The following is a 13379-nucleotide window of genomic DNA, read 5'->3' as shown; positions in this document are numbered from 1 at the left end:
TTAATTAAAAGATAACCCTGTTTTCTGAGGAGTCTGTTGCCACGACCCTCGTTTCAAATGACCACCTCGTTATGACATGATTAGATAACCTCATCATTCATAAGCTTTGGTTGGTAGTGGTACCTCCAAAGAAGCAACCACAATAATGTGCTTGCATACATAGAGTAACATTTTAAATATGAATCTAACCCCGAGATTAACTGTGTGGTGCATAAACGCCGCACAGTTCATACTGTCTTTAGTTGACCTTGGTTTGTACATGGCGGGATGTCTTGTTATTGGGTACCTGAAGTGTTTTTTAAGTGTTCTGTCTGAGTGGGGGAAAGAAGCTCTGTACACAGTAAAAAAAACCTCAGGCTCTTAACGGGTCCATTAGGTTCCGTTTGTACGCTCTCAGAGCTGAATGAACACTGAGGATTTGTACGGTGTATCGGGTTGTTTACCAGGAACTGTCGCTCCACTTTCTGCAAATAACTTCAATGAGCACAGCCAGCACCTGGGGGGGATCAGCTGGATGCAGCCACAATAACACATATCTCACAAATTCTCTCGTCGTTCTCCCAAGGCAACAGTAGTGGTGATGATGATGATGATGATGATAATGGTAATAATTATAATCGTAATCTTCAAAGCCAGGCTCCTCGTTCCCTCTCTCTCTGTATGTCAAGCATATGTGGCTCGCTGTAGGAGATATTCCTATTTACATTTCTTTGAATGTTTGTTTGTTTTTATTTGGGGGACAATTTCTTTCTTCCTCCTCCACCGATGTACCCCCCAACACACGCACGCACGCACGCACGCACGCACGCACGCACGCACGCACGCACGCACGCACGCACACACACACACACACACACACACACACACACACACACACACACACACACACACACACACACACACACACACACACACACACACACACACACACACACACACACACACACACTCTCTCTCTCTCTCTCTCTCTCTCTCTCTAAATAATGATTGTCCTTATTTTACTGAATAATGGGATCAGGATTATTAATCACTTTCATTGGTATAAATGCTTTCTAAAAGGGGCTTGGAAACCTAGGCCAAAGTTTTAGTTTATTTTGCTGTACAGGTTAAAAACTACAGAAGGGTAAAATATGGTAAATGGTGCATTTATATAGCGCTTTTTAACCAAAGTGCTTTACATTCAACAATTCACACACACAGTCATACACTGATGGCAGAGGAAACCATGCAAGGCACCAACCCGGGATCGAACTGGGAACCTCATGGTTCCCTTCTGGCCGCTCTACCGCCCATTTATACCCCTGAGCCACTGCTGCCCCTGGCATCACATTTAGGTGTGACCACGGTCATGGCTGTGCCATTGTGCAAGCATAGACAGTAGTGAGCAGTACAGTAGTCAGCTGTATAATGCTTGCACACTGGCACACCTACATCTAATTATTAATTTGATTGGCTGCAGCTGTGTACTGCAAGGTCAGCCATAACCAACATGCCATGTTTTTACCCGACAATACCCGTATGTAATTCTTAACCTGAACCAGAAAGCAAACAACTACCCACTTATCAGCATGTTGAATGATTTCAACTACAGTTCTCCCTCCTGATTGAAATGCACTGTTGCTGAAATGTGAAATGCCTGCAGTCTATGGTCATTAACTGTGGAAACCCACAACACTTTAACACATTTGATTGCTGCAGCCCTATGGCTGCCACTGTGGCAAGAAGAGCTGCACATTTGGTGACCCCAATTTATTCATCATCACGTTTGTCTCGTCTAGCTTGGAGAGCCTCCCGTTTGTCCATCTGACCCTTGACCCTTGACGACACTCGAACCCCTCTGACTGGACACCCTGTTCCAACTCCTCGCCTGCCGGAATCCTACTGGAAACCATCAGTCTTACTGGAAACCAATCCGTCATATGTTGGAGGGTCAGTCCATGTTGAAGGGACTCATCCAAACAGTTACCCTACCTTTCCCTTTTTCCACGGCGATTTCAACGTGATTTTTATATTGTTGTTGCATGTGAGGAGATAGTAACTACTAGAAGATACACAATGTATTCCAGTAGTGTCAGTTTGTAATTGTTTTTGACTAAGCAGCTTTTGTACAATGTACATACACAGTCATTATGTTAAAAAGTTTGAGAAAATAATTCAGGCATATTTCTTCTGTTTTGATGTTGGAAAGAAACAGTAGTTTTATACCACCATTTGTAACTGATTTACAGTACCACCATGCTAAGACTCATACGCTAGATTGAAAATGCAACCCCTTTCATTGTTTTAACAACATAAACCCTAGCTGGGAATGTCATAATAGGAGACCACTTGGCAGGTACAAGCTCACAACGTGTTGTGATACATTGTGAGCTTGTAGATCTGCTATTTGACGTGAAATTAATTATATACGGGGGGTTAAGTGGAGTTGTTTTACTTCCTAAAGCTATGATAAACTGCTAACTGAATGAAGGGACTGACTCTCACACTGGAATAGAACTGTCAATCCTGTGCCTTGATGACTGCAAAAAGTCCTTCTATAGTCCCGGACATATGAATGTAACCCAGTGATTCTTATGGCAACATGAGAAATCATCTGTATGAATGGTAGTATCTACTATATCAGTGATTCCCAACCTGGGCTCCCGGCCCCCCTGGTGGAACTCCTTGAGCGTGAGGCCTTCGTAGAACATTTAAAGGTGATACACCATGAAATTTCACTTTTCCTATTTTAAAACCTTTTTTGGAGGTCCCACTAGCACCTTCTATCCTCACAAAGTCCCATTTCTGACCGTTGTGTCTTTCTCTGGTTTTGGGAAGGCGGAGGTTAAAAGCATCCCACGGGTTCTCAAAACAGGCTGTTCAGATTTTCTACCGTCGATGACGTCATCGACGGCCGTTTTTGGAAAAAAAAAATCTTTTCAAAAAGATTTTGGGGGGGTGGCGCAGTTCAGGCCAAAGGTGTACTGCAGATGAAAATGCTCTGAGAGCCATTCAAAAATGAGAGGCTCTCTATTCAGGAGTGGTAATTTAGCCTCAAACCTTTTGAAAAACGTTTTTGGGACATAAACAATATGACATAAATACTTTTTAAATGCATGGTGTATCACCTTTAGAAGGTGCACAAAATTGCATCTTTGTCATTATACAGTCAAAAATAGTCACAAATAGTCTTAAATCTATTTGAAAATATATTTTTCAAAAAGGTTACATAATCTCAAAACTTTGAGAAAATAGTCATTCTATAAGCATGTGTAAGGGTCTCAGCTTGTATCAGATGCAAGGACAAAAGGTTGGGAACCACTGTACTATATGGTAACTGCTACTATTACTACTGCTGTCTAATCAATGCACTTTGCTGTATGTAGAGCAAAACCTGGGACTAAGGCCCTAGAGATGTAACAGAAAAGGCCAATAAACTAGCGTGGTATAAAAACAACCCTGCAATTCCATGTGTTCGAGTTGAAATTCCATTGTTGGGCTATTTATAGAGCCATGCACAATAGTGAAATCTGGTGAGTCAACAGGATGCAACAGCGAAAGGTTAGGTCCTTTCAGACACTAGTCAGAGGCAGGGAATGTATTGTGTACAGTAGATGTTAGTATTAGGTACTATTAACAAACCAAAGGGTGTGTGTGTGTGTGTGTGTGTGTGTGTGTGTGTGTGTGTGTGTGTGTGTGTGTGTGTGTGTGTGTGTGTGTGTGTGTGTGTGTGTGTGTGTGTGTGTGTGTGTGTGTGTGTGTGTGTGTGTGTGTGTGTTCCAAATGATGTTATGGGGTGTGCCCAGTATATGAGGGATTGAACGTACAGGAGTCTCAGAAGTAATATGTTGGAGAACCCAGACGTATCAGTGATGTCAGTCATCTCCAAATTTGGGCACTGTTTCAGCATGCGGCTGTTACCATGGCACTGACGCATGCGCAGTACAAGCGACGGTATCAGTGATGTCAATTATCTCCAGATTTTGGCACTGTTTAGTATCGGTGATGTCAGCATGCGTGTATATCAGACATTGGACAGTCAGACATTTGGTGGTTTATTAGTAGGGGACACACACACATACACACACACACACACACACACACACGCACGCACACACACACACACACACACACACACACACACACACACACATATACTGTATATATATACACACATACATACATACATACATACACACACACACACACACACACACACACACACACACACACACACACACACACACACACATGGCCATAAGTCCAACACACGTCATCCTAGTTTTGCCATTTTTAAACCAGACATACTGTGTAAATCATATGTGACTTGTTCCATTCTTTTAAGGAGGGAGGGGAGAGCAAGATATGAGGCCTCTGGAGGCTGGATAAATTAGGGGGGCATTGTTCTCAGTATGAGTCACAGTGTGTATTTACTCCTAGGGAAAGGGCTAAAGTTCCCATCGGTGTTTGGTAATATTTAACAGGATGGTTTTGGGTGATGTGGCTCAAAAAATAAACATGAGGAGATAGCGGCATCGTCCACAGTGGCCCAGATACCTACAAACAGTTCCTGGCACCTGCTACAAGTCCACAGAGACGCCACACAGAGGTGAGTGGGATAAACAGAGTGTAGTCTATGATAGCTTATTCTGTATTATTCTGTGAATTTTAAGGTAGCATTGTCAGTATCTGTTGCAGATTTCAGTTGTGAGTATGCAATGGGAAAGAGATAGGTGCAGTCTCACTTTGTTGTTTTGCAGCTGTATTGTGAAAGTAGTGAGAAATGGCATTTTCACAGTTATTTGGGAATTTACCTCCCATTGTCAATGCTTACATGTACAGTAGGTTCTAAACAGAAACATTTGGAATGATAATGAGTGATTAAATGATGTGCCGTGATCACTGGATGATCTTTGACCTGACAATATTGAATGGTACAATTATGAAAACATACAAAGTAATTATGTTTAGTTTTTTGCTCGAAAGTTTTTCTAGACAAGTAATGCTTCCAAAATGTAAATGTAACAGGTACCTTTCCCTTCTGGAAAGGTTTAGTAGTGTACTAGAGCAATAGGACCCCGGTGTATATGGCATTCATATATTGATTATATAATGTGTAGACTGTAGAGAGACCGACTGTAATAAATGAGTTTGCTGTTTGCCTCACTTTCAGGTAGATTCAGAAGGGAACAATGGCCTGACTGTTTACCTGAAAAGCATGGACAACCTTGTCCCTTTGATGCTCTCTCTACTACTGACATGCATGATTCAAGGTGAGGTTTTTGTCCAGTATAAAGCACAGCAAAGAATTTATTCATAAAATGTTCACTAAAGCAGCACTAAACCACTAATCTTTATATCATATGTCATAATCAATGCCTCAGCAGGTTTAGTAGTGTATGTTAAACCAACCCCATGCTCATAACCTGAAAATTGTATTATCCTTATATCCATCTATTTAACGCCAACACCCTTGATATTAAACCCAATGCCAGTCTAATTAGAGGGCCAAATCATCTATCTACACTCTGTGATTAATTTTCCTCTAAATGGCCAGCGTTCTTGTGATATAGCCAGTGGTCGGGGACTTCAGAGTCACTGGTTCCTGTTCCCAATTGGTACCCAGATGAATATTTTCATTACTCTGCCATTCTCTGATTACAATGAAAAGAAAAGAGCTGTATGGGCTGGCCTAGATATTTCTCAGACCTCATTTCCTAAACGAATACATAATTTATGGCTCCACATGCTGGCTGTGTAGCAACTAAAGCAGTTAGCTCTCAAAACAAGTTATATATCACCCTGAGTGCTCCGGCATAACCCTATTATTTCATATTCCAAAGTTTCCACCCTGACCGTTAATATTCACCCCCTTTTGCCTCCATTTGTCAGTGATGGGGAACTATGCAGGCTCCTCTGAAATTCAATTGGCGAAGCGTGTGTGCGTGCGCACACGAACGAGTATGCATATATTATGTGTGTACATATGTGCACGCGATAGTGTACTCTGTGTGTGTGTGTGTGTGTGTGTGTGTGTGTGTGTGTGTGTGTGTGTGTGTGTGTGTGTGTGTGTGTGTGTGTGTGTGTGTGTGTGTGTGTGTGTGTGTGTGTGTGCGTGCGTGCGTGCGTGCGTGCGTGCGTGCGTGCGTGCGTGCGTGCGTGCGTGCGTGCACATGTGGGTGTTCAAGTCTAAAGTGTCTGGCTTGTGTTTGTGTGTAATCCTTCCCAGTGCCAGAGGGGTCTAATAGATGGCTCAGGGCAGGTTATAATGGATCGCTTCGCTCCTTCCATGATTCTCCGTCTTAATCCAGTGCACAGCCTTGGTGGGGGTTTTCTCTTTAGCTGTGTAAGTGTTTACCCCAGTAGGGTGATGATGCTGTGGCTTACTGCTGAAGGCTACAGACTCATTTGCACAGTGCTTTTTGTCTGTATTCTCCCCCTAAATCCTACTTGCCCTGATTCCTCTCGCCAGGTCAAACCCACAGTCATCCCATCTGGGTGATGGGATAGATTAGGGCTGGGCAATATATCAATATTATTGTATCGATATCATAGGAGGCTGATATCTATACTATAATTTTGCGAATGTCTGAGTGAGTGAGTGAGTGTCTGTCTGTCTGTCTGTCTGTCTGTCTGTCTGTCTGTCTGAGTGAGTGAGTGAGTGTCTGTCTGTCTGTCTGTCTGTCTGAAACAGCGTTTCTCCTCAGTGGCTGGAGCAATTGATCTGAAATCGCATCACCATTAGCATATGAACACACCTAACATAACTGTGAAGCCCGTTTGTCACTTTCACAAATCGTATGCTGTATATTAGCATTTTTATGGTGTATCTACTATCTATTCTGCATCTAGCTTGAGGCTAATCAATTCTGCATCTAGCATGAGGCAACATGTTTAACCAGCTCTGTGTGTGTGTGTGTGTGTGCAGGACGGGTAAGGGCTAGTCATATGGGATTTTAGAAGATTTTTCAAAAATCTTCTAAAAGCAGTAAAAGTAGACAATCTTCTTGATCAACACTAATTAACGCATAATGAGCACTATTTTTGAAAAGGTTTACAAAATGTAAAAGAAAATTGATACTGTGACAATATGATATTATTGTCACAATATCAAGGTATTTGGTAAATACTATTAATCTTTTTCTTATCACTCAGCCCTATAGGACAAATGACAGCGTCTCTCAACCGTTGTCTGCACATCTCTCTCTCTCTCTCCCTCTCTCTTTCCCTGACACACTTACTCTACCATGCTCAGTTCTTTCCCCCTGCCTTCTCTTTTTGATTCTTTCATCTTTTTCTCGTTCTCTTCCTGACAGGCAGCGTAACGGTTCTCTGTTCCACTGCCTGATTCCTTTTACCTCTTCATCCTGTTAATCTGTCATATTCACTTCTTCCACTTTTCTTTTTCTCAGTCCTCTCTCTTTCTCATTCATGCAGGCATCTAGAAGTGGCGATGTGCATAGAGCCTTTTTTCCCTCTCTTTTTTTGGGGTGAGCCTATTTGATGGAAAGTGAGTGATGAGGTCAGAGCCCTTTTCAAAATGCTCAGTTTGCTCAGTGCCTTGTGGAAGCAACTTTGTGTGCGAACGGTGCAACTATTTATCACGCAGCTTCTCAGTCTCACTCTTAGCCCACTCTTTCTTGAGACTACAAAAGCAGCTGTCCCTAGTTGAAAAGAAAGAAAGAAATCAAATGATTGCTGTTCCTCTGGAATCTACCGTATGCAGTAAAATGTAAATTTTTCTCTAAGAGTGTAAAAGATAAAGTTACCATGCCACTTTTACACTTTCCGAGTTAATTGGCAGTTTAGCACTCAAGATTTTGCTATATGCCACCATCTCTTTGTATTCCTGCCATCTGTTAGGAGGTTCAAGAGCATCTGGGCAAGCACCAGTAGTAGGGTGTCCAACATTTTATTCTCCCAAACCATCAAAACCCTGAACACTCGCCACATACTCCCCCAAAACCATGAGATGAACAGCACTTCTGTACCTATTTTGCACTTTGAATGCATTAGCACTTTAAAAAATATATTTTTTACGGCTGCTTTCTCTCTCATTTTAATGCCCTTGCCTCTTTCTAATGTGTCAGTTGTTTTAGTTTCTGTGTTGCAGAGAAAGGTATATTTTGCTCCCATATCAACCAAGTGTGTATTATGGAAGTGACAATAAAACTGCTTCTGCTTCTGATAATGCCCATATGTAGCAGCCGAGTCTGAGGTGTATCTGGAGCCTGGAACGCTGGCCGTCCTGCGTGGCGAGGAGGCCCGGTACACCTGCAGCACCTCCGAGCAGTGGACCGTGATGGTGTGGATGGTGAACGGGGCCTCCGTGCTGACCGTGTCCAGGGAGCACGGAGCCCTGCCTTCCAACAACCCCAACGTGAAGGCAGAGAACCGCTCCACCCCGAGGCGAGCTAGCTGGCTGTTCATCCTCAGCAACACAGAGAGGAGCCACCAGGGGCAGGTGACCTGTGACCTCCAGAATGTCCAGCAGAAAACAGCAACCCTGCTCGTACAAGGTCTGTGCTTTGTGTGTGCGTTTGCGCTTGTGTGGCTGGCTTTTTCACTGTGACAGGAAGACAAACAGAAACTGTTAAAGTGCGACTGTAAAGCGATTTCAATTACCTTCTGCAGAGCTAGTTTCTCTCAAGGATAGAGTCGATCGTTCTCACAAGCAAGAGTATGCAAAGGAATAGGTGGAAATACACACACGCACGCGCGCGCACACACACACACACACACACGCACGCGCGCACACACACACACACGCTCACGCACGTACACACACACACGCTCACGCACGTACACACACACACACACACACACACACACACACACACACACACACACACACACACACACACACACACACACACACACACACACACACACACACACACACACACACACACACACACACACACACACACACACACACAACACACACACACACACACACACACACACACACACACACACACACACACACACACACACACACACACACACACACAGCAGATGGAAAGTGTCTTGCAAACAATTGCGGAGCGAAAGTGCAGAAACATGCAGAATCCAGCCTTGAACAGCGCGCCAGGTAAAATGAGACAGAATAAACAAGTTGATAGCAGCTGCGATGTCGACCGCCCACACTCTTAACGTCTACACATGGCACACATGGCACTAAAGCACACAGAGGCAATAAAAACCAAGCCCGTAATGCTCTGCCTCCAGCCTTGAAGCTGTTCTTTTCTTAATTGGCTGCTTTTTGTTTCAATTTGTATATACTAGCCCTTACCCGTTCAAAGATATGAGCTCCAAAATGATTGCAGTGTGTGGGTTATGGGATGTGCACTGTGCACACAGTATATGAGGGATGGAAAGTAACTTTAACTGGTGCTTGCATGATGTAGGAGCATCAATGGGATGGAAAGTAACTTTAACTGGTGCTTGCATGATGTAGGAGCATCAATGTAAGAAACCCGTTTCGTTTAATGGCTACAGAGATACTGTCCCCCCCCCCCCCCCCCCAGCCCACCCGCCTGCACACACACCCGCCTGCCTGCACACACACACACACACACAGAGCTGGTTAAACATTTTGCCTCAAGCTAGATGCAGAATAGATGTGCCTCATGCTAGATGCAGAATAGATAGTAGATACAGCATAAAAATGCTAATATACAGCATACGATTTGTGAAAGTGACAAACGGGCTTCACAGTTATGTCAGGTGTGTTCATATGCTAATGGTGATGCGATTTCAGATCAATTGCTCCAGCCACTGAGGAGAAACGCTGTTTCAGACAGACAGACAGACAGACAGACAGACAGACAGACAGACAGACAGACACTCACTCACTCACTCACTCAGACAGACATTCGCAAAATTATAGTATAGATAGGGAGGTACATTCTGCACAACGTTCCTGCACACAAACGACAGCATTCAGAGTACAGAAATGGGCCCAGGTGTATATGAGTGTTTGAAGTTCTCTTTGCCCGTCTGGTCGGGTAGGAGAACTGCTGCTCAGGCATTTCTGAATAGTATACAGTAGGTGCTATGACATTGTTGATGCCATTTAGGGGGGTGGTTGTGGGGTGGGATCGATCCGGGTCCAGGTATAAATACCAAATGGACGGCACTGGACCTGATGCCAGTCAGGAAGCATGGAAAGATTTATAGGCTGCTGCTATGGTCCCCCTGATACCCCTCTCCTCTCCTCTCCTCTCCTCTCCTCTCCTCTCCTCTCCTCTCCTCTCCTCTCCTCTCCTCTCCTCTCCTCTCCTCCTAATACATCTATAGCCTTTCACTTTAGTGTCTATTAAACAAATGTAGAAATAATGCCCTCCTTTTGGACTTGCTAATGGTTGCTAATGGCTAGTAGAGTAGTTAATCTCTCTCTGAAGCTTTGTTGTGTTTCTATCATTTATTGTGCATTATGCAGACGCTGTGCCAAATGGGAGACGCAGTGTGGAGAGACGTACTGGAGAATGCAGTTCTGCTGGGGTTGTTATTTCTGAGTTGAAAGCCTTAAGTTTCATGGTGATGTGTAGTGAATCTGTTTGGAAGTTATGCGCCTCTTTAGAGCAGCATTTTATGCTGCCTGCCTGGCTAAACATTCCTTAATAGTAATTATAAGAGAGCTAAAGCAATGGACCGCTTCTGAGGAATGATGTGTATACTCTGTTTATACTATTTACAGAGGTGTCACACCGCCACCAACTTCTGGGCCCTGGGTACAAGGATTCACCGAGTGCCGCACTGCGAGCTTGTAGATCTGCTATTTTTGAAAAAAACGTGAAAACTTGTGCAAGTCTTTGAATATTTCAAATCCTTCTAAGGTTTTTTTTTTGTTGAAAAAACTACATTTCTATGTCAGTGGTGCTCAAACTTCTTCATGTGAAGGACCCCCAAAATGATATGTATTTGGCCACGGACCCCCATCTCAAAATATTTAGTTCCAGGGACCCCCCAGAAGCAAAATTTTATTTACAAATGTTCGCTTAAAAAATACATATTCAAAGATTTGCAAACATTTTCACGACTCGGTGCCGCGCAGTGAGCTTGGGCCCTAGTAACTCAGTCCCCCCCTGTGACGCCCCTGACTATTTATAACAGCCAAAGTTGTGGCGGCTATTATATTTTGTAGCATTATTATTTCTGTATATATTATGAATTGTGCATAATGCGCAATTACTACCTCAGAAATAAGGACAAAATGTTTGAGCCTAAGGCCAAGTGTAGACATTTCGATTAGACGCTTTATGGTCCCTGCGTCAGGCCGCGTGGGGAACATAAAAATATTGGCTATACTGACACAGCACAGCCTGAGCTCTTATGGGAATGGCATGCATCAAAACAGGCGACAACTCATTCAATGCCTAATGATTTCTTGCTCACATGCTTCGACCTGTGCCTTCTCTGACCTTATTTCAGCTAATTTCCCCAATACATTCCCTAAACCGAAAGCTCAGCTAAAGAGGAAGAAGGGGAGAAAAAAAGAAAACAAGAAACGTCTTCACTGCAAAAATGAGAGGCAACAAAGGCAATGACCCATTGCCTCCAATATATTAGAGAGAGGGCCTCCGTTGCCTCCAAAGACACAAATCCACATTGACGTATGCGGCCATTAACAGTATACGTACAGAGGATCAAGCCGTGCCGGTCGAGATGCACAGGATCTCGATGGCCTGACACCGCCTTTGAATTACTCGCACATCTTGGCTTGCCCAGTTAACAGTCAGCAACTCTGCCTGTGATTTGTGTACTGCGGACGCAAATATATGGTTGGAGGAGAGCCACAAATCTGCGGCGGGGCGGCTGCCTCTCCCCACGCCGGCCTCCTCGCCGTGTCCCTGCCTTAATTGTCCAATGTGAATGGGATGTAAATATGCCCACCTGTGCACTCTCACTCCTGAAGCCCCTCTCAGTATCTTGAACACACATGCACACATACTGTAGGGGTGGGCGATATGGTGATAAATATCGTTGAGACGATACAATGTCTCCACAATATGCCTTTTCAGAGATATCGTACATATCGTGATACACTGAGGGAGCCTTATAAAAAACATCCTGTGGAATTGTTAATACAGAGATTCATTGCAGAATTCATTTAAATCTGCATTATGGTAAATCGTCAGTTCTCAAACTTTACAATGCCAAGGTCTCCCCTTAACTCTGACAGTATACAAATGAAACCAAATGGACCCTACTGTCCCACTGTTGTATAGACCTCCCAAAATTATCCTTTTCCTTTAGTTTTTGCTACCTTGTAGGTGGTTGTACTGTTAAAGGGCCACTTCACCTCTGGGACAACCCTATCTTATTTTATTGTTGTTTGGGACACGATCAACACAATCCTGAGTTATTTTTTGAGTTCAGTCTGTTTTTTTGAGATATTTTAGTATTCAGCATGTACTGGTGATGCGTTTTGCATCATCCAGTGATGCGTTTTGCATCATATGATGCAAAATGCATCACTAGCACATGCTGAATACTAAAATATCTCAAAAAACAGACTGAACACAAAAAATAACTCAGGATTGTGTTGATCGTGTCCCAAACAACAATAAAATAAGATAGGGTTGTCCCAGGGGTGAAGTGGCCCTTTAAGTAACTTGATAAATGAAAATGAATCATGATAAGATTGTGTATTGTGAAACCGCTTGGAAAAATATTGTGATATTATATTTTTTTCCACACACACACACACACACACACACACACACACACACACACACACACACACACACACACACACACACACACACACACACACACACACACACACACACACACACACACACACACACACACACACACACACACACACACACACACACACACACACACAACTTCTTCTGATGAACAAGTCAGTATGATTGCTTGGGCTGTTGATGTGCATGTGCAGCCATGGTGGAGGGGGAGGACGAGATGAGAGTGAGGATGTTTTCTTTTTTAATTATTATTATTGATTATTCAATCAATCAAAATAAACAGTAGCCTACGACGAGGTACGGTCAGACATTAAAGCTAAAAGGATAACACAACAAAAGGTCCTGGGGACTTGTTTCCGTTGTGGTCCTATGTATTCAATTCATCATCATAGCATAAACAAATGACACAATAATAGATACAAAGGGGAGTGAATGTGGAGGTGACAGTGAGGAGGTGACAGTGTATCAGAGGGGAGTGAACAGTGGCATGCTGTGGGAACGACGTACGCATTAAAATCCTATCGTTCATTTCACTAAATTGACCCTTGATTTTATGTTTCACTACATGTTTGACATAATATCACAGTTTCACAATCTCATTAAAAAAGGATGCTTTTACTCCCAGTCCCAGCACTCTTGGGAGTTGAATGATCACTAAGGATTTTACTCTACTCTAGTACT

General features: G+C 43.3%; 1 protein-coding gene across 5 annotated transcripts in view; it reads left to right on the top strand.

Moving 5' to 3' along the window:
* The first annotated feature begins 4514 nt into the window (after positions 1-4514).
* igsf5b (immunoglobulin superfamily, member 5b) overlaps positions 4515-13379 on the top strand; it is a 36274-nt gene continuing 27409 nt past the window's right edge. For 2 of the 5 annotated variants that reach the window (XM_080731572.1, XM_080731576.1), the window contains exons 1-3: positions 4515-4588; positions 5153-5252; positions 8184-8498. In XM_080731572.1, the coding sequence (XP_080587698.1) occupies positions 5198-5252; positions 8184-8498 (370 nt within the window). In that variant the 5' untranslated portion in view covers positions 4515-4588; positions 5153-5197. The other 3 variants (XM_080731574.1, XM_080731573.1, XM_080731575.1) reach the window with 3 other exon arrangements.

Source organism: Nannobrachium achirus (assembly GCF_963921795.1).
Source record: "Nannobrachium achirus genome assembly, chromosome: 8".
Lineage (NCBI taxonomy): Eukaryota > Metazoa > Chordata > Actinopteri > Myctophiformes > Myctophidae > Nannobrachium > Nannobrachium achirus.
This window is presented reverse-complemented; position numbering and strand designations above follow the sequence as displayed.